The sequence below is a fragment of the Chiloscyllium plagiosum genome, chromosome 15 (genome assembly GCF_004010195.1).
Source record: "Chiloscyllium plagiosum isolate BGI_BamShark_2017 chromosome 15, ASM401019v2, whole genome shotgun sequence".
NCBI lineage: Eukaryota > Metazoa > Chordata > Chondrichthyes > Orectolobiformes > Hemiscylliidae > Chiloscyllium > Chiloscyllium plagiosum.
Genome location: NC_057724.1, coordinates 6,368,383 through 6,391,391, shown reverse-complemented (window position 1 = coordinate 6,391,391; position 23,009 = coordinate 6,368,383). Strand labels below are relative to the sequence as shown.

The 23,009-nt window shown below is 43.3% G+C and overlaps 1 protein-coding gene across 3 annotated transcripts in view; it reads right to left on the bottom strand.

Moving 5' to 3' along the window:
* Nucleotides 1–7,883: 7,883 nt before the first annotated feature.
* The window catches only part of si:dkey-172j4.3 (diacylglycerol kinase eta), a 268,396-nt gene continuing 253,270 nt past the window's right edge, over nucleotides 7,884–23,009 (bottom strand). For all 3 annotated transcript variants that reach the window (XM_043704352.1, XM_043704350.1, XM_043704351.1), the window contains exons 25-28: nucleotides 22,606–22,695; nucleotides 17,202–17,321; nucleotides 15,179–15,281; nucleotides 7,884–10,696 (exon numbers count right to left, since the gene is read on the bottom strand). In XM_043704352.1, coding sequence (XP_043560287.1) covers nucleotides 10,644–10,696; nucleotides 15,179–15,281; nucleotides 17,202–17,321; nucleotides 22,606–22,695 — 366 coding nt within the window. In that variant the 3' untranslated portion in view covers nucleotides 7,884–10,643. The remainder of the gene's footprint in view (nucleotides 10,697–15,178; nucleotides 15,282–17,201; nucleotides 17,322–22,605; nucleotides 22,696–23,009) is intronic.

Genomic DNA, 23,009 nt, shown 5'->3' with positions numbered 1-23,009 from the left:
GGTTGAACACAAGTCTTCTGTGGCTGATGACCCACAGCACCTCCTGAGTGCCCAGTCTTGAGTTGCTACATCAATTCAAAGCCTGTCCCATTGAGTACGGGCATGACACAATGTAATGGAGGACAGTCTGAATGTGAAGACAGAAGAACTGCGCAGTGGTCACTCTTACCGTTACTATCATGAATGCACAGAAGCAAGTGCAATGCATAGACTGTTGAGAATGAGGCCAAGTATGTGTTTGCCTCTTGTTGGTTCCCTCACCATTTTCCATAGTGCCAGTCCAATAGCTATGTGCCTTTGAACTCAACCAGCTTGGTCAATGTGGATGCACCTGAGCCATTGGAGATTGGAGTAGTGGAACCAGAATATGGGTTCTCTGACTGGGGCTGTTAAACTGGTCCAATCAGGGAGCCCTGGTAGATAGAGAAAAACAGGAGTGTCAGACATCCTCTTCACTCAAAGAGCTGGCTCTGGGAGCTGGATCATTGTCAAGGATTCTCTATGAGTAAATAAAGGGTGACTTGGTGACAGGCTACCGGTCTCTGTGGAGTTATTTCAGTGATGATGAGAGAAAAGCACGCTCCTGAAGAAATTCACACTCAACAGATGCCTTTGAGTTGGGATAAGCATTTCTGGCATCATGCTGTTATTTGGGAAACTTGGCTCATTCAATCCTGCTGTCAAAGAATGGATCCTGTATGTGGAAAGAATGTGTTATTTTTTCCAGGCAAACGGCATTGGAGCAGATGCAAAGCAATGAGCAATTCTTCTGACAGCTTGTGGACCCACAGCTTTTTCAGTTATTAGGAGCCTAACTTTCCCTGAGGCGGTAGATACTAAAACCTTTCAAGAGTTGACCGATTAGCGAAGGAATATTACAACCCTAGACCACTCTGAATTCTGAGATGTTATTGGTTTTTACTCGGCAACTCGAGAAACAGGGGTATCCGTATCAGGACTTCTATTGAGATTAAGATGACTGGCAGAGATGTGACTTTAACACATAAGTAGATGCTGAGAGAGCATCATTAATGATGTAAACATACAAAAGCACCTACAAACTGAGCCCAACTGGACTTCAAATAGGCACTGCAACTGACTTTGTGATTAGAAAATGCAGCAAGTGGAGCATATGAATTACAAAGTATGCCAAAGGAAGTACTGACCTTTGTTAGTCCCACTGGCAATTACATAGCCTCACTCAGGACCTATCTTGAACAGAGAGACTGGAGATCAGCCCACAGCAAAACCCCAAAATAAAACCAAGCCAAATGGTTAAAATTTTCTCAAGAAATCTCTGCAGATTAAGGGTCTAACTTCAGTTCTGGTCTCTTATGAGAAGCAACTGGTTCAGTTACGAACTGATTTTACTAAAAGGTTTGAGCCCTAGCTGCCAGGACAGAATTTGTTGAGAAAGATTCACCTCGATTGACTCAACATTTTCCAATTAGAAAATGGCTATCCCAGTGAATTCCTAATTAAGTATCCGAAAACTCTTCAGGAAGATCCAGGGACTATCAAGTGAATCCAAGGCCACCTTGAATGTTGACCAGGAAGTAATTCCATGATTCTGCAAGGCCCGCCCAGTGCCAATTGTCTCACGGGCAAAAGTAGAGGCAGAAATCAGGAGGCTGGAAAGCGAAGATATCATCAAACCAATACAATTTGTGGAATGGGCAGCGTCAGTCATATTGATTGTAAAGCCTGAAGGATAGGTTTGCCTTGTAGGGATTTTAAACAAATGGTGAACCACTTTTCACAGCTGGATAAATACCCAATCCCTCACGTAGAGACCTTATACACAAAACTGGCAGGGGAACTATCCTTCACAAAGTTGGACATGAGCTATGCATTCTTGATGACAATTCACATAAAGGTTTGTACCAATATACAAGACTGCCTTTTGGGGTATCATCAGCCTGCACCTCCACCTCACCCCAGTTCCAAACTTCCAGCTCAGCACTGTCCCCTTGACTTGTCCTACCTGCCTATCTTCTTTTCCACCTATCCACTCAACCCTCCTCCTTGGCCTATCTCCTTCATCCCCTCCCCCACTCACCTATTGTACTCTATGCTACTTTCTCCCCACCCCTACCCTCCTCTCACTTACCTCTCCACCCTTCAGGCTCTCTGCCTGTATTCCTGATGAAAGGCTTTTGCCTGAAACGTCGATTTTGCTGCTCCTCGGACGCTGCCTGAACTGCTGTGCTCTTCCAGCACCACTCTAATCTAGACTCTGGTTTCCAGCATCTGCAGTCATTATTTTTACCTATGCTGCCAAACCTGCCGAGTTCCTCCATCAATGTCTGTCTTTGTTTCAAATCTCCAATGGCCACAGTTCATTGTTTTATTTTAGCTTTCAAGGCTCTCTGTGTTAATTCTCCAGTTGCTCAGTGAGTAAGAATGTGCCAGAGGGCTGTGTTTCCTGCCAACACACCTGCAGGGGGGCGCATTCACTGCACATGCAGCTATGGTGCCCATGACATCACTGCACTCCACCAGAAGCTCTGCAGCAACAACTCTGAGCACAATGACTGTTCATTCTCAAAAACAGCACCACCCATCCCGATTCTCCACTCTTTAAAATGTGCAGATGCGTGGGTAGAGTTAAAAGTAATAGAATTGAAGTGCTGAGCTGCAGAAGCTGGGCTGTACTTCCTCAAATCTAATCAGGAATACACACAGAATTTCTGTCACATTCTCCTACAAGCATCCAGGATATCTCTCTCTTATTTTCCAATGGCACAATCATAGGATTCCTACAATGAGGAAGCAGCATGTCGAGTCTATATCACCCCTCCGATGAGATCCCAGGTGCTTGTTTAGGACTGCCGCACCTGCCTGGATTTTATACATCACTGGATGCGACCTCATGTCGACCACGTTTCTTACCCACGCAGGGCCGTTCCCCCGGTACCTACACCAAACTTCATTCACTGAATTAAAATATCTCTCTCACTTAGGGGAGTCATGTGTCAGACACTGATGCTCCTGATGCCATTTCAACACCCCTTCCAAGGTCCGGGATGATCAAATTTCACTTGGCGTGCAGTCTCCCCATTAGCAACACTCCTAAAGCTATCTCTGCAGTTGCATGAGGACTGGTCCTATAATCAAATAGGAACAGGGGCAATTTAGTATCACGTGGAGCTGTGGGCTACTTCTTTAAGCCTGCCTTCAAGGTTTGGACTGTTCTTTTTGCCAAACCATTGGACAATGAATGGTATAGAGCTGTCCTTATATGTGAATACATTTAACTTTAGGAAATACTCAAATTTCCTGCTGGTAAACGGTGGCCCGTTATCCATTACCAACAGTTCCAGAAGTTTGTGTATTGCAAAAGATGCTCACAGATGTAGAGGAGACCGCATCAGGAGCAACGGATACAGTAAATGATATTGGTGGATGTGCAGGTAAAACTTTGATGGATGTGGAAGGCTCCTTTAGGGCCTTGGATGGAGGTGAGGGAGGAGGTGTGGGCACAGGTTTTGCAATTCCTGTGGTGGCAGGGGAAAGTGCCAGGATGGGAGGGTGGGTTGTAGGGAGGCGTGGACCTGACCAAGTAGTCACGGAGGGAACGGTCTTTGCAGAAGGTGGAAAAGAGTGGGGAGGGAAATATATCCCTGATGGTGGTTTGGCAGCATGTGTGGAGAGAGAAACAGAGTTAATGTTCAGAGTCCACTGGCGCTTCTTCAGAAAGGGAATCAACTTCACTGGGCTCAAAACATTAATTATGTTTGCTTTCCACAGATGCTGTCTGATCTCCTGAGCTTCTCCAGCAACTTCTATTTTTGTTTGAAAGCTGTTTGCTGAGGAACTCCACACTTGCCAAATAAGGATTTCACAGGACAGAGATTTATCTTATAATGCTGTTTTTTGCCTTGACAAAAGCACTTTTGCATTCAGAGGATCTCACTTTACAACTGCTCCCCGCCGGTGTTTTCATTTATTTACTTTAGACCGCGGAATTTCGAATTTAACAAAACTAAACAGCATTAGAGTGTGCCAGTTGCAGTCAACTTATTTTTAAAAGGGGATGGCAAATATACAATTTGTTCCCAATCAGTTACTTCATGATAAATAGAAACTTGCTTTTGAAATTGAGTTTTTTTTTAAATATTAAATCATATTACTCACAGGCTACAAGTTAAAAGATTTAATAATGTATGTACTTTGGCATTTGCATTATCTTAAAAATATTCAACATATTCAACATTAGGGACAGCCTGGTGGCTCCGTGGTTTGCACTACTGCCTCACAGCACCAGAGACACGGGTTCGATTCTACCCTCGGGCGACTGTCTTGTGTGGAGTTTGCACGTTCTCCCAGTGTCTGCGTGGGTTTCCTCCAGGTGCTCTGGTTTCCTCCCACAATCCAAAGATGTGCAGGTCAGGTGAATTGACCATGCTGAATTGCCCGTAGTATCCAGGGATGTACAGTATAGGTGGATTAGACATGGGAAATATGGGGTTGTGGGGATAGAGTAGGGAGAGGGGTCTGCATGGTGTGCTCTTCAGACGGTCTGTGTAGACTTGATAGGCTGAATGGCCTGTTTATACACTGTAGGGATTCTATAAATACAGAAGCTTATATTACTTCCTGACTTCACCAAATAATAACTGCAAATGCAGAAGGTGCTCTTGGACAGCAAATGGTGGATGCAGGCACAGTTACAACATTTGAAGACATTTAGACAAGTACATGAATAGGAAAGGTGTAGAGGGATACAGGCAAGTGAGACTTGTTTAGTTTTGGATTATGTTTGGCATGGATGATTTGGACCGAAGGGTCTGTTCCTGAGCTGTATGACTCTGCAAGCCAAAACAAAAGATGAACCAAATTGAATCCATTGCACGTCCAATGAGATTTGAGGGTTCAGGTGCACAGATCTTTAAAATGCCGTGAACTGGTGCAGAAATTAGTCAAAAACGCTAACGGACTTCTCTCCTTCCTGTCAAAGTATAGGAATGCAGATGTTATGCCGCAATTATACAAAACCCTAGTGTGAGATGCCCCAGAGAACTGTAAGCAGACCCAGACACCAGACCTGAGGAAGAATGTTTTGGCCCTGGACAGCGTTCAATATATGTGCACAAGGATGATACCTAGACTTCAGGGGTTACGTTATGAACAGACACTAGACAAATTCAGCCTTTTTGTCTAGACCTTAGATGGTTAAGGGGTGTTCTAATTGAGGTAGTCAGGATATTAACAGGAAAGGTAAATATAAACTATTTCCACTGGTTGGAGATTCTAGAATCGGGGGCAATGTCTAAGAACTAGGACCGAATCATTCAGGAGAGATATTAGAAAGCTTTTCTACACACAAAGTGTAATGAAGACTTGGAACTCTCTTTCTCAAACAGTGGTCAATGTGAATTCAATTGTTACATTTCGATCTGAGCTATACGCAATTTTTTATTAAGCAGAAGTAATAAGGGATATTGGGGCCAAGTCAGATACGTGGAGTTAGGCCACAGATCAGCTATGATCATTTTAAATGGGGTTGCATGGCCTGTTCCTGCTGCAATGCTCCTATGTTCTCTATTGCTTGTTCTCTATTGCATAAAAAAAACATGTTTATAACTGCTGAAGTGCGATAAATATTATCTCGTTATGGAAACCTTGTAGCTCAGAGAAATTTGTGCTCCTTCCTCCACCACTGATTACATTCCAGCTGCTTTAGACAAGCACAGGCAGGATGCGTGGTGGGGACTAGTAATCTAACCCCAACCACAAGCCACCAGTGGTTGGTACCAACACAACATACAAGATTAAAACCTAATGGCATCAGTGGGTTTTTCATCACTCTTCCAAGATTCAGCAATGGATTATAACTGATGAAGAGTCATCTACTCTCTCTCCATGGATGCTGTCTGACCTGTTCTGATCTCCAGTATTTGTTGTTTTCAGTAGAGATTCCACCATCTGCAGTGATTTGCTCCTGGATTCAAATCTAGTGTTTGGAGGTTTGGGGAGAAGGTGTATTGGTGAGAGAGCTGAGGGTTGTGAAGCCATGATGTTCGAGGGATCGGGGTCAGGGTCAGGTACAAGGCCATTATCTGGTTCAGGTGGAGCCCATTTCATCTCTATAACTCCTTCCTGTCCCGAAACAGGGCCGCTGCTCCATCTGAGCATTACAGGCCAGGTTAAACTTAGGTAAATGTGAAGTCAACAACAGCGAGCAAACCGTAGACTGGTCTCTCATTACAGAGAGAGAGATGGATGGTGGTGGTTTCACCAGAGGATTACCACGCTTCAGGCGAGGTTCTGAAGGTGGGACCTTCATGGTAACATCAGTCAGTGGGGGAGCTGAACCCACGCTGCTGGAATCACTCTGCAATGCAAACCAGCCACCCAGCCAGCCAGCAGAGAGGGAGTCGTAAAGAAGGTTGGAAATAGAGAGCTGAAAGACAACTGGCTTTGAGCTGTAAATGGTGCTTCTACCTTGGGTTGCTCATGTTTGTAAGAGAAGAATTTGAGATCTGTAACATATATTCATAAGTACATTTACACATAACAAAAAGTATTTTTGATCAGTCTGTTTGGACTTACTGTAATATACCCCACAATCAATCTGGACATTCAGGCTCAGAGGTAGGGACATTATCAGTGTGTCATAAATATCTTTAGCACAAACTAGAGTCAAACAGCATGGAAACAGACCCTTCGGTCCAACCAGTCCATACCAAACATATTCCCAAACCAAACTAGTCCCACCTGCCTGCTCCTAGCCTATATCCATACAAACCTTTCCTATTCATGTACTTATACAAATATCTTTTAAATGTTGTAACGGTACCCACATCTACCACTTCCTTAGGAAGTTCATTCCACATGTGAACCTCTCTCTGTGTTTTAAAAAAAATGCCCCTCACCATTTTTAAATCTCTCTCTTCTCACATTAAAAATATGCCCTTAGTCTTGAAACCCCCATCCGAGGGAAAGGACACCACCATTAACCCTATCTATACCCCCTCATGATTTTATAAACTTCTGTAAGGTTGCTTCTTAACTTCCTACATGAAATCTTCTGTCCAATCACATATTGCTAATAGATTGGACACAAGTTCTTAGACCACCCCCTCCCATTCACATCACCCCTCCCCCTCACACAGTCCCCTACCCCTCACATGACTCCTTCACACTATCTGCTCCCCCACACCATCCCCTCCCATCACTCCATCCCCTTCACACCACCCCACCTCACACCATCCTGTCCCCCTCATAGCTTCCCCTCCCTCACCCTCACTCTGTCCCGCCCCTTCAGACCATCCCTTCACATTATTCCCTCTCCCTCTCACAACCCACCTCCTATTACTCCCTCCCCTTCACACCAACTGACCTCACATCACCCCCTCCCGTCAATCTTGATGTTTTTAAGCAGCTTGTTGCTATGGTCTGGGGTGCGTTACCCGACACAATGCTGGAAGCAGATTCACAACTCACTCGACAAGGTTACAGCTGCAGGCTTGTAAGGAATGAAGGGGTGGGGGCTGTAGCTCTTTCATCACGGGCATGGAGGGCTGAACAATCATACTCTGCATCATAGCATTCCCTGATGTGATTTCGGCCCATGTACTGCGTTTCCAGACAGCCCTTTCATCAGCTTCATGACCTGACACTTACTCAGGTAATCCCATTCCTGTCTGCTTCAATCATTCCCACAGATAATATCCCCAACCCTTGGCACACCGTGATGCCCATTCTCAGATAATAACTCTGGTCCATTAGCCTCTCCTCAGATAATTACCCTATCTCCAGCAGCCCCTCCTCAGTTGATAACCCCATCTCCTATCACTCCTTGCCCTCTACAGCCTCCTCTCCAAATAATCCAACCCCCATGCAGGCAGAGAGCAAGATAGCCACACACAGTCTTTTCATCATCTCTGAGGTTTTGTTTTATTACAATGAAGTACCTTTGACCTCATTCCACATGTGCAAAACAAAATTAAAGGAATTTCTTTATAAATCATCTCTTAGGCATCAAACAATAAATAAATCTCCTGGGTTTGCTCTTTATACAACCAAAGTGCTACATACAGATGTAAACAATGTGGAGCACAGTCGGGGGTTCGCAAAGCACAGACACTCACCAAGACGTTACTGAGCCACGTTGAAGACAACGTTTCAGTCACATTCCCAGCTCAGAGCGGGAAGAGGCTAAGGCGAATGTAGGAATTCAATAAAGAACATTCATTTAAGTCAAATCTCCCCTGGATCAAGGGTGTTCCAAAGCGCCTTACAGCGAATTAGGTAGTTCTGAAGCATAGTCTGTTCTAATGTAGGAAATGCAGCAGCCAACATATACACAGCAAGATCTCATAAACAGCACTGCAATAATGACCAGACAATTGGATCCAGAGATTGGTTCAGGGATAAATGGTGGGCAAGGGTTTGGTGATTTGTCCCAGCTCCCACCCCACTCCACCTTCTGCTGCTCTTCCAATAGCGCCGTGGGATCTTTCACATGAATCTGAGCAAGCAGGTATTGCCTTGTCTTAACATTGCATCAAAAAGGAAGCACTTTCAACATAGGTGCACTTCCCCCAGTACTAAACTCAGCTGTGAGACAATGTGTACAAGTCTGAGATGATATTCAAGTTATACGTGTGAGATAATGAGAAAATGAGATAATGTACCCGTCCCATCCTGACACAAAAGATGGGAAAGAGAGACACATTGAGGCCCCAGTCACACAATTAAATTTACAGCAAGTAACCCGGTGACTGTGGTTTATGGCAACCCAATAGAGAATGGTGAAAGGGTTTGGCTGTTTGCACAATATACAGCAGTTGCAGCAGAGCTGACAGCATGCGCTTTGAGTGTGACGAGGGGAAGCAGAGGTGCCAACTCCAGTTTTACAGTCACTACTCCATGAAGCAGGCCAGAGTATGTCCACCAGTGGCTCTCCAAGATCAGAGGCCACTGGGCAAAGTTATGTTGCTGAGCAACGTTCCTGTTAAATGCTGCAAACTAAGCAATCCTAAAATAGGGTCAGAGTGAGCTGCTCTCAGGACGATTGGAAAAATCAAACAGCAATTTTCTCGTTGCTCCTAGGACCAGGAACTGACCCAGCCAAGGAGGATTCTGCCAGAATCCAGGTAACACATCCAGGAAATGTGCACTGGAGGAAGTGCTTGGTGTGGATGCTACTCCACGTGGGGACTTGCAGATCATGGAATAATCTGATGACTCCCATAAAAATACATTTTAAAACCATGACATTTAATATCAATCATGTATTGTGAGCATATCGGTGGAAGTCACAGGAAGTACTGACTATGTTGGGAAGTTGAAGACTTTCAGGTATGCTAAAGCTAATTCTGCATCTGGATATTCCCAGTTAGGTACAGAGTAAAGCCTCTGCTATACAATCCCTTTCAAACACTCCCAGGACAGGGACAGCACGGGGTTAGATACAGAGTAAAGCCTTTTCTACACTATCCCCATCAAACACTCCCAGGACATATTCAGCACAGGGCTAGTCACAGAATAAAGCTTCCTGTACACTGTCCCCGAATAAACACTCCTAAAAGGAGACGGAGTCCATGATTTGCAGACTGTACGAGGGGAAGGTGATCAGTGAAAATCATCCCCTCTCCTTTAAAGGGGTAGCTAATTTCTAGCTGAATGTCTCGATGGCCCTCATCCTTAGATAGCACTGCTGAACTGTGCTGTGATTCATACATTCAGTCCCTACTCTTTAGCACAATGAATAACTTGCTTGGACATGAACACTATTCACCAGCACTCGGGACACGGCAGCACACCGAGCAGGAATCACACTTTGGTAAAGATTGACGTTTTGATTGTCACCATAACATGGTACCATAGATTTATCAGGATAATTCCATAGCCACATGAACCTTCATTGTCAGAGTCCATCAGGTAAGGGAGCTATGTCTTGTGCTTGCCCTGTAACCACTGTGAAGCAGAGGACATGGCTTGAAATGGTGATGGTTCATGGTGGGCAATATTAATGAAGGCTTCCCACCATTCAGGGTGAAAGCATAACTTCAAGTTCTGAATTAAATGACAGCTCCCCAACATTATAAAGGCATTGAGTCAGTCACAAAGTCATGAGTTTTGACTGTTGGAATCACAGGCCTGGGCCAATGAATGATCCACCTTCTTGCGGACGACGAATTCAATGTTTCAGATTAAATCTGATTGGAGCCACAGACACAGAGAATTGCACCCATGTGGCAGTGCTCCAACACTTTGAGCAAAGATCAGTTCTATTCATGGACGATCGACTATGTGACTCCCTGCCATCGAGAAGCTCCTGTACTCCAGACGGAGGTTCCTGTTAGTCACAGTTTTGCAGCAGTTACAATGGCGACCCCTGCAGCCATGATCAACAGGTGGGATAGGTTGTGAGATGTGCCTGGCCATGCAGTGCCGAAGCCTTAAGGAGGAATTGCACAGGGAAGAAGTTCATTCTCTTTGACATTCAACAACATGGGAGTACTACTGATGTCCTCTAGGCAGCAAAGTCAGGCAAGCAGCCCATGAAGAATCAAAAATCAAATGCAGAAACACATCCCATTACAGTACTTGAAATATTTCAGCAACAATCGCCCTCTGGTTGCTTGTCTGGTTGCTACAAATCAGAGGTGACTGCAATTTGACCGATCTCTTTAATACCATGCAGTATACGTGTCCTGTGGCCCACCTTGGTTGTCCCCGGATCCTTAAAAAAAATAAGAATAATGTAATTGTTTCAGGTCTATATCCTTCACCAAGTAAACAGAATATTCCAGAATATTGGTCAGTTCCCACTGCTAAAATGATAGGACTCCTGTTCCAGATTGTCAAGATGGTAAGTTGTCAACTGGGGTGACTGAGGCTACTGTCTTCTATCACAGGGTGTGACAGGGTGAGGGAGTGAAGACTGATGAGGTGACTGAGTGAGGTATGAACAGTGTGGAGGTGAGGATTGAGGGGGTAAGGAGTGATGGGGGTGAGGAGGTGGGGAGTGATGGAGTGAGGGGTGAGAAGTGAGAGGTGTAAAGGGAGAAAGATGAGGAGAGTCATGAGTTGACAGAGAAGGAATCAGCTGAAAGAGAGTGGGAGGCATAAAGCATTAATTCATGAACAAATTAATACTATATTTTTCATGACTGTAGGATATCTTAAAGCAGATGAGACCATCTTAAGTGTACTCACTGTTGTGATGTATGAAATGCAACAGACCATTTGCACAAAGCAAGATCCCACAAACAGTGATACATAATAATGACCGGCTATATCTCTTAAATGATATTGACTGCGATATAAATATCGGCCAGCACCAGGGAAGGATCCCTTGATCCTCTTCAAAACAATATCATGGAAATATCACCCATTTTGGAAGACAGAGAAGGTCTTAGTGTGATGTATCATCTGAAAAACATCACTACATTGTTAAATGTCTTGGCTGGAGCTTGAACCCTTGAGTTTATAACTCAGAGGCAAGAATGCTGCGCACTGAACCATAGTTAACTATCTCATCAATGACATCAGTATATGTTGGCAAACCAAAGAAGATGACATGCAGATTTATTGATCAAAATGAGCAAGTTTTAACAGAAGTGGAGCAAAAACCTACAGCCGCTTGAATTTCAGATTGCTAGGGAACAAGTAACTAGTGTGCAATTCTAGTTTCCGCCCCTCCCCATCCCAGTGACACTGATAACAAAAAAAACACCATGTTGAACATCATAAAGCTGCAGTCACTATTTTGAAATCCATGGAGCTAGATATCCCAGCATGCAATTACATCTTTGTTGCAGACATTTACTCTGATTTGCCAAAATTCTCAAGAGTTTTAAATGAGCTAAAAGAGAGAAAAAAAGTAATTTTCATTGCTATGGGATGGAGTCTGGGCTGAGGGAGGGTGGACTGGGACATTGCCGGACTTTGTCCTCCTGACCCCATACTAAAGGACACTGGCTCAGCTATGATAGCTATCAGAGTGCAGTGACCTGGATACAGCTAAAGGATTTGAAAGCTATAGTGCATGAGGGATTGGAAAGTGTAATGACCACCAGAGCATGTGTCGCACAAAGCACAAGCATTTGAACGATCAGAAGTGAAATTGTGTTGAAACACCTCATAGTGTAGAACATGGTGCATTGTAGAGAAGAGTTTATTTCTATCACATTTTCCTTAATTTACAGTTTGAAATGATTTTCTCTCAGGCTGAACACTTACCATACTGGATAGTGCAGATAGGAATATTGTAATAGCATGGAGGTGCCTAAGAGTGCAACATGTGATTTGATAACAGGCTGAATTTAATTGCCGATTCTCTAATATTTGAAAGCTTTCTGATATGGTTTTGCAAATTTAGCATGAATAAAGCATGTTTACAAAAAGAATAATGAAGGCTTTTCAGTGAAAGTACAATGAAGTGCTAGAAACTGAAGAACCCCTAGGATTAGACAACAGGAAATGTGTGGTACGAGTATCAATTGTAATTAAATTGTACTGAGGCACTGCATTGTGAATTATGCCTTTTGGGGTAAAGTGAAATTCCATTACACGTTCTAAAATTTTCAATTTGAAGTGATTTTCTCTTGGGTTATAAGCCTGAATGAAACGTACATTGTAATTATTAAGAGTATTACAATTATGTTGAGACACCTGAGAGTGAGGATTTTTGAGTAAAGACAAGCTGAATTTTAATGGAAATTTCCGTAGTTTTCAGGGCAAAATACTTGATAATCTCTTTCATAAATTTTCTGAATAAAGAATTCTTTCTGTAGTAAGATAAAAATGGTACTGAGGGGTGCATTCCAGAAAGCGGAGTTAGATTGTGATGTTAGATAGCACTTCTGCACACAAAGGCTGTTCATTCCAGGGGACAATTGTGGTTTTTAAAAATGCCTCAAATAAAGACAAGGAGAAAAGCTGCAGTATAGAATCAGACACTGGATCTGATTGAATGTCTGATTAGCCTCCTTCCATTCCACTAACACTGTTCAAATGTGACCACTTTGGACAAGAATTCCAAGGGTGTGGGAGTCCTGAAGAAAGCCAACAATGAAGGAAGAACATAAATCAAGCTGCACTGAAGCCAACTCCATCTCAATTTCATAGTTAGGCCTTGTGTATCACAGACAGCTTCTTTAAAACATGTCATTGTGACCTGCTTGAGGTCACCATTATTATTATCTGAGTAATTTACAGGAAGGAATGGAATGAGGGAACTGGCCACAGCTAACAGGAATATCAGGTGCTGCCTTGCCAGCTACAAAAGGTCATGATATTCAAACATCTGTTGTGCAAAAATGTCCTTGCAGTCCCCTGGCCTGAAGGACTGCAGCCATACTGACACTTCACTTGTGCCTCATGTCTGCACCATCTCAGGGAAGAGCAGAGCCCTGCTTAGCAACAGCTAACACACCAGCACCCTACAAGATAGTGAATACACTCGATGTCTGAAATAACGGCTTCACTCATGGCCCAGAAAGCATGCAACACTGAGGTGAAGCTGAAGGAGACTTGGCTTCACCAAACTGTCAGGGTGAGTTCTGGCCCAGCCTTTACCCCCTGTGTGTTTCCCTAGCCTAAACTGCTAGGGCTGAATGGCCTCCATCTGCACAGTTTGACTCTGAGTGGCGTTCAGCATCCTGTTACAAATGTGCTCACTGTCTGCCATGGTGGGTACAGTTTATTTTCAATGTGAAGTTGGGTAACCAGTCTATAACTGGAGTTACACAGTGCACATACTGAGGCAGAAGTACCTGCCACTGTGATAATCTCAAACTGCCTGCCTGACTGCATTATAATCTCACACAGCCTGGCTGAGAGTAAGAAATCTCAAAGGAAGTGATATGGGAAAGACTCCAAAAACAAATTGCTCATATCTCAAGTAGGGACTGAAAAAATCTGACAGATCTGTCAATTCAATAACAAGTGTGGGAACAGTGGCCAGATTTCTGAGTTTGAGTTTGATTTCTTGTTGTTACATGTATTGCGATACAGTGGAAAGTATTGTTTTGCATGCTTGATTCACAAATCATACCATACAGAGTGCATCGGGGTCACAGAACAGAATGCAGAATACAGTGTTATGGCCACAGAGGGAGATCAAAATTAACATTTGAGAGGTTAGAGTAGTGGCCATGCAGACTCTGGTCAGAGATGTGTATGTTGACAATTCCTGATGGCTTCCCTTTTTAAATTTTGTCACAAATTGTTAAGAATGGAGTGGATGTTTAGTTTTGGTGGTGACAGATAGTGGGCAGAAGCAGCTCAGCCTGAGGCCATACACACCATCAGATCTAGCCTTCGAAGGTTACTGCACTGGCTGTGGATACTAGCTTGATGGTTGATGTTGAAATTTGAACTACCTGTGATTATATTTCTTCTTCCTTTTATGTATGTGTATCATCACTTCCCCTTTTCAGAACCCTTCAGCTTCCTGTTACAGTTTCTATCATTTCCAGTCACATTGTACACTTTAATCTTGGGGCATCATTAAGATGTTTAAGTAAAAGGTGTCCCAATATGATAGTTCTAAGAGATGAGTCATTTCACCTATTATAAATGTTTCACTAGCATCTTGCATGTATTGGGCTTGGTGGCTAAGTTTTGGTGCCCATCAAGAGCACCAAAACTTGCTCTTAAATATGCTCTTAGCAATTATAATTGCCAGCATTCCAAACTTTTTCTGATTGGTTTTCAGGCTACTTTTGGATGTCTGTAATTCTAAAATGTAACGTAAAACATGAGGGATAATTTTACTGCAAATGGTGATGTGAGCAGAGTACATGCACACACCTATCCTTTGGCCGATATTGGTGGATGGAAGTAAACATTCCACTTGATTTTAAGGCCAGCATTTGATTTTTTTTTTAAATGCCAGAACATGAATGTGTTGTTTGCAAGTCAGTGGATAGTTATTCCAGATTGTTTACCCTAGGGACTAAACTGCTAAGATCATGAATTGCAATTGAGTGCAATTCTTCCAAAAGCACCCTCACCCCTAACCCATTGGTCAAGTTGGGTGGATGGTCAGGATGAACATTTCTCCAAATATTTCAATAATATTCAAAAGATTCTCAGAGCTGACACACACCAGGAGAAAGTGGAAGGAGGTCCTTGAGGTTAGAGCTTCATTACCTCCAGTTATTTCATTAAGAGTCCAAACAAGTTCATTGCTCTTGGTTTATAATTCTGGACTCACCCAGCAAAGAACTGTTTGACTTTTGCTTCTGGAGTTTCTCCTTCCTCGACATGTTCTTTATTCTTATCTTAATGCTGCTCTTGTTGCTTCCCTTCGAATGCTCCTGAGAAAAGAAAAAGAAAATTATATCACAAGGACTCCGCCCTTTCATTTGTTCTGAGAAAATAAAGGACCATGAGCAAAGATACTTGGCATATGAAGTGAATTGCTTTATCTCCTTCAGCCTGGATAAACCTGATCACCCCATCCTCCATTCAAACATAGCAGGGTGCCAACAAGACCAGCAATGTACACATGGGCACTTTCTCTCTTCTTGCCTTCATTCCTCATGTGTGATCATAACTCAGTTTAGACTATGCCTACATGATAGATTTATCCAGTCACACACCTGGGTATGTCAACCCTTGGACAATATGCTCTGACACTCAAGCCAATGACCCGCAACTCAGTCCTAGTAGCTGATGTTATGATTAGATACCCTACAGTATGGAAACATGCCCTTCAGCTCAACAATTCCACACTGACACTCCAAAGAGTAACCCACCCATAACCATATTTACCCCTGATTAATGCACCTAACACTATGGGCAATTTAACTAGGGCCAATTCACCTGGCCTGCACACCTTTGGGTTGTGGGAGGAAACCAGAGCACCCAAAGGAAACCCGCACAGACATGGGGTGAACGTGCAAATTCCACACAGACACTTGCCCGAGGCAGGAATCGAACCTGGGTCCCTGGCACTGTGAGGCAGCAGTGCCACCCACAAAGGGTTATCTCAAGGTGAATAAATCCTAGATTCTCTCTTTCAGAAAACAGCATAAGCAGAGTACATAACTTGTAATTATGCTGTGCCTGGCAGGAACAGTTGACATGGGAAAGCCCTCAACCTCTGGGAGACTTACTCACCTCAACTCAAGCTCCACAGTGTCCTAATTGATCGAGATTGACAGTGATGTCAACACCCTGATTACTGGGAGGTGAGCCAAATGAAAGGTGGTCATCTTACTATGAGCAAATGTAGATCCTAAGCCAAGCTTTGCTATTTGAAGTAATTTCGGATTTATACCACTGACATAAACATTATGCATAAGTCCTGTGTTATAGGGTAAGCTCCAAAAAAGGTGCAAAGACAAATGCAACACATCCTTAGTCAAGTAAATTATGGATATGGGACAAGACATTTAGGACTGAGATGAAGAGAAATTCCTTCATCCAGAAAGTCATCAGCCTGTGGAATTCTCTCCCACTGAAAGCAGTTGAGGCCAAAACATTGAATGTTTTCAAGGAAGAATTATATAGGGTTTTTAGGGCTAAAGGAATCAAAGGGTGTGGGGTAAAAGTGGGAACAGGATTGGATGATTAGTCACATCATATTAAATCACAGATCAGCCCCCAAAAACCAAATAATTTCTATGTCTCTACATTTCCTTGCTGCCCATACTGTAAATCAGTGAGAAGCTTCCTTTTACTTAAGGTGCATCATAAAAGGGAGGAGTGATAGATTTAGTCACAATGACCAGGAGGTGAATCATCTTGACTATCCCATTCAGGAACAGACAGAAAGATGCTGGTGTTGTTACTATCCATAAAGGATGATAGCAAGAGAATAAAAAGTATGCAAATTGTTCAGGTAATGTCATTGGCAGATATAACATTTTTGAATTGTATATTGGTAGAATTTAGTCAAAAGGAGGAAGTGAGCATTAATTAGTGAATCACTAAAATAAAATTGTTAGGCAGTGAACATTTTTCATGTGTTTCTATATATAATGTTGATTAAAGTGTATCACGCTTGATTCTGGTTCTGTTCAATGAGCTTTCTTGAGTACAACAACATCAGAAATTGATGTCATACAGAGAACGTAGAGAGTTTTTTGGTATCCTGTCTCAAACACATCAAGTGAATGACACATTGTGTGTAGGCAGCAGGTGCTATTGAGATCCATGAGCTTTACATTGCCCGAATGAGGGATTAGTTGGCTTTTATCTTCTGGTGAACCAACCTGTACAGACTGACTCACCTCCACATCACTTGTCTGGATAACATGCCCCAGCCAGTGGAGCTCAGCCAGCTTCTGGAGATCATTCTCAACATCACTTAGCGAAGTCTGCAATTCCTCTTCAAAGGGGGCCTCCAACTCCTGTATAAAGAAAAGATTTACAAGGATGTTGCTAGGGTTGAAGGGTTTGAGCTATAGGGAGAGGCTGAATAGGCTGGGACTGTTTTCCCTGGAGCTGAGGGGTGACCTTCTAGAGGTTTATAAAATCATGAGGGACATGGTTAGGGTAAATAGACAATGTCTTTTCCTTGGGGTGGGGAGTTCAGAACTAGAGGGCATAGGTTTAGAGTGAGAGGGGAAAGATATAAAAGGGATCTAAGAGGCAACCTTTACACGCAGAGGGTGGTACGTGCATGGAATGAGTTGCCAGTGGAAGTGGTAGAGGCTGGTACAATTACAACATTTAAAAGGCATTTGGATAGGTATATGAGTAGGAAAGGTTTAGAGGGATATGGGCCAAGTGCTGGCAGGTGGGACTAGACTAGTTTTGGATATCTGGTTGGTGTAGTTGAGCTGGACTGAAGGGTCTGTTTCCTTGCTGTACACCTCTCTGATTCTATGACTCTATAAATGTAATAAAGTGAACCATTTAACACAGTTCAGAAACAGGGACAAGTGGCAGCATAAAATCTTCAGTAATACTCCCACAGGCCCAATGTTGGGCACTATGCAAACTTAGTTTGAATCCAATTCCAAAATACAGTAAACCAATCATACAACTCCTCAGTTCCACATCACAAGTCAGCTTTTTAGCTCCTGCTAGGACTGGGAATAGAGATGGGTGGGTGCTAAAAGAATCTGATAATTAATGTGTTAGTTCCTCATCTCCATTGAAAGACAGATTCCAAGACTGTGCAGTACAATGTGAACTGGCTTAATTTGATACACAAGAGGGTGCTAGGTTGCTGCTACAATCCTCACCACTCCTTAATGAATGTTATACAACTTAATTACCTCTCCTGTTTTCTATTTACTAACAAATTCATTTAACTGGTTTAAAGGGATACCTCCTTTCTTGACTTAAACTTACAGAACGTAGGGAACAAAACTTGACCTGACATAGCCTGAAGTGACATTTCCTCTCATTAAGGACATGTTTCATCATTGATCATGAATTGAATTTTCTCCTTCAAACATTTCTGACTGACTCTGACAGAACTCTTAAGTGGTTTCAGGCACACTTTACGTTGGAGTAACTATTAGTAACTCATTGATATCCCATCTATCCAATTCATCAGTCTCATTTGATACTTCTCAACTGTTTCCACCTTCATTGTCCCTGAAGGTAAAACATGATCTGTCTGTACAAATCTAATCTTTCAACTTCCAAATGTTTTGACCATACACTGAGGACCATATATGTTTATGACACTGCCCAGTAGCCACTTGATTGGTGACTTCAAGCCATTTCAGGAAAGATAGGTGGGACACCATACCACCAACTTCATCTTGGTGAGGCATCAGATACTCACTTAACTTTTTTCGGACACATTTTAATAATGTGATCACCAATGTCTCCAATTTGTTTTATAAAACTTGAATGCTTTGTCTCCTCTGTCCAAACACCATTGGAATAATCAATTCTCAGGGTAAGTCTAGAAGCAATGCAGGCAGGAATGAAGGCAAATAAGCTGACAAAGGACTGAAGTTAAGCCATAGTTATAGTTAGGGTCGACTGCAGAACAGCAAAAAGGCTCTTTGGTACATTGAGCTTGCCAGTCAAAAACAAGCACCTCGCCTGTCCAAACCAATTGACCAACAGTTGGCCAATAGCCTTTCATGTCTTGGCATCGAGGAGCACCTCTAAATATTTCTTCAATGTTATAAGGGTTTCTACCTCAACTACATGTACAGACAGTGAGTTCTAGATCCCCATCATCTTCTGAGTCATACGGTCATCGAATCATGCAGCATCAAAACAGGCCCTTTGGCCCACCATGTCTGTGCTGACCAACAAACACCAAACTACACCAATCCCATTTACCTGCACTTGGTCCATAGCTTACAGTGCCGTAACATTTTAAGTGCTTGTCCAGATGCTTCTTAAATGTTGCGGGAGTACCTGCCTCCACCACACTCTCAGGCAGCACATTCCATATTTCTACCACCCTCTGGGTGAGAAAAAGTTTCCTCAGATCTCCTCGAAACCACTTATCCCACATCTTAAACTTATGTCTCTGGTCTTAGACCCACCTGTTATGGAGATTAGGTTCTTATAGTCTACACTAAGCCTCTCGTAATTTTGTTTACCTCAATCAGATCCATCTTCCCCCCCACCAGACCCTCCCTGCTCCAAGGAAAACAGACCCAGCCTATCCAGTCTCTCTTCATAGCTGAAATTTCCATCCCAGACAACATCCTGGTGAATCTCCTCTCCACTCTCCCTCGTGCAATCAGTGGGCGGCACGGTGGCACAGTGGTTAGCACTGCTGCCTCACAGTGCCAGAGACGTGGGTTCATTTCCCGCCTCAGGCGACTGACTGTGGGGAGTTTGCACATTCTCTGGGTGCTCCAGTTTCCTCCCACAGTCCAAAAATGTGCAAGTTAGGTGAATTGGCCATGCTAAATTGCCCGTAGTGTTAGGTGAAGGTGTAAATGTAGGGGAATGGGAATGGGTCTGGGTGGGTTGCGCTTCGGCGGGTCGGTGTGGACTTGTTGGGCCGAAGGGCCTGTTTCCACACTGTAAGGAATCTAATTCCTCCAGTAGTGTAGTGACTAGAATTGCACACAGTTTCCATCTGTAGCCATATGATGTTTTATAAAGTTGTAATAAGACTTTCTTGCTCCTATATTCTACCCCATGGCTAATGAAGACAAACATTCCATATGCCTTCTCTGCCACACTGACCATCTGTGCTGATATCTTCAGGGATCTATGGACTTGTACACCAAAGTCCCTTTTTTACTCAGTAGTCCCTAGAGACATAGCATTCATTATGTATCTCCTTCCCTTATTATCTCCCAAAATGCATCTCCTCACACTAACTAGGATTAAATTCCATCTGCCATTACATTGCCCAATTTACCAGCTGCTCAATATCAGACTGTAGCTCAACTTCACCACTATCAACAATACTAACGATTTCCCTGTCATCTGCAAATTCAGTAATTATACTTTCTGCATTCACATTCAAGTTGTTAATGTACATAACAAAAAAATCCCAGGTTGAATCCCACTGGTCACAGGCTTCCAATCACAAAATCATTCCTCCATTATCACCCTATCATTCCTGTTTACAAATCAATTTGGATCCAGTTTTCGTACCTCCCTTGGATCCCATGGGATATTATCTTTTGGAATAATCTTCCACATGGGACCTTGACAAAGACCCTACTGAGGCCCATATAAATCACATCAACTGCACTGCCCTCAATATATTTAGTTAACCTTTCAAAAAATTCGACTAAATTAGTCACAGAATCTCCCTCTGACAAGTCCATGCTGACCATACCTGTCCACCTCCTGACTTTTTCAGGATGAATCCTATCCCTCAGAATGTTTTTCAATAATTTCCCTAACACTGACGTCAAACTGACTGGACTTCACCAGTTTCCTCATTTCCCCTCCCCCCACCTTACCCCAGGATGCTGCCTGACCTGCTGTGCATTTCCAGCACCACTCTAATCTTGTCTCTGATCTCCAGCATCTGCAGTCCTCACTTTCGCCTGGTCTGTAATTACCTGCCCTATCCCTGTTGTCCTTTTTGAACAAGGGAACCACACTAGTTATACTCCAGTCACCTGGCACTTCACCTGTGGCCAACAAAGTATTAAATATCTTCGCCAGGACTCCAGCATTCTCTGTCCTTGTCTCCTATAGCAACCTGGGATGCATGCCTTTTAAAACGTCGAATAATCTCCTTATTTATCATAATGTGTTCTCGATCATGACTATTCTAACTGATATTCACAGCTACAATGTCTTTTTCCTTTGAACATAAAGATGAGAAATATTCATTTAAGACCTCACCCACATCCTCTGGCTCTACATATATTACCTCTTTGGTCTCTCTTGGGCCCCACTCTTTCCTTGGTAAATTCTTCCTACTCTTTCCCTGGCAATCATTGGGTGAAAAGGTTTCTCCTCACATATCCTCTAAACTTCCTGCCCTTTACCTTAAACGTATGCTCTCTGGTTAGTCTTCTACCTAATGTACAGTTCCTTCCTGTCTACTCTATCCATGCAGCTCTTAATTTTATATACCTCTGAAACTCTCCAGCCCAGACAACAAGCTGGTAAATCTCCTCTGCATCCTCTTCAGTGCTATCATACCCCTCCTGTAATGTGCATTCCAAAACAGCATACTATTGTAGCTTACTCAACATCTTATACAGTTCCAATATAACCTCCCTTCTCTTAAATGTGATGCCTCAACCAATAAAGGCAAGTAAACAATTTGTCTTCTTAACCACATTGTCCAACTGTTCTGATGTCTTAAAGTCTTAAATACATCCCTCCATGTACCTCTGATGCATGATGCTTTCCAGGATTCTACTGTTCGTCATGTGGATCGGGGGATCGGGGTCTAATGCTGGCAAATGGGACTAGATCGCTTTAGGATACCTGGTTGACACAGATGAGTTAGACCAAAGGTTTGTTTCCATGCTCTATAACTCTATGCCTGGATGTATTCCCTTGCCTTCTTTGTCCTGCCCAAGTGCATCACCCCACACTTGTCCAGATCGAATTCCATCGGGGATCGATCAGCTCTTCTGACCAGACTCTCCATATCCTCCTGTCATCTAAGGCTATACTCCTCACTAGTACCATCCCGTTAATTTTCATATTATCTGTGAACTTATTCAACAACCCTCCTCTGTTTGTATATAAATTACTTATCTAGCATGAACAGCAAGGGCCCGAATACTGATCCTTGTGGAATCCTACTGGTCACAGGCTTTCAGTCACAGAAACGCACCTTGACCATCACCCTCTGTTGAGTTCTGATTTCAAGCTGGAACTACGCAGGGCAAATCTCTGACAACGACATGCGGTGGGAGGCTCATTCATTGGGGTGTTATGAGATTGAAGGAGCAAATAGTCTGCGATTAGTCTCAGACAATTGCTGGGAAGGGGGATGGAATTGATGGCGAGGGAAAGACACTTATGGCTTGAGCTGAAGATAGTGTCTTCAGTCTCCTTATTGTTCAGTCAAAAGGAATCTCCAATTCATCAGAAATTCAGGATATCTGGCAACTGGGAAATACTCCTAGCATAGAGTTCTCATCGTATTATTGAAATTGTTGCAAGAAATTTACCCACAGCAATCTCCTGCAAATAACAATGATATTCAAGACCAAGTAAATGATCTGAATGAGTAGCGTGTTGATCAGTGGCTCGTATTGGCAGATCTAGCTCACGTACCAGTAATTTCCCATCGAGAAGCGCCTTTGTCTCTGTGCACAGGGCTTTTACACTACTGAAGACATCCACAACTGCATTCCTGCTCATAGCCTGAAAGAAACACAAAACCAAGTTATGGGACCAGAAGGCAGAGGTATCCATCATTGTGTTTACAAAGATCAGGTGGCATGGTGGCTCAGTGTTTAATTCCAGCCGTGGGCGACTGTGTGGAGTTTGCACATTCTCCATGTCCTCTGGGTGCTCTGGCTTTCTCCCACAGTCCAAAGGTGCACAGGTTAGGTGGATTGGCCAGGCTAAACTGCCCATAATGTCCAAGGATATGCAAGCTAGGTGGATTAGCTAGAGGAAATGCAGGGTTACAGGGAAAGGGTTGGTGGGGTGGGGGAGGTCTGGGTGGGATAGGG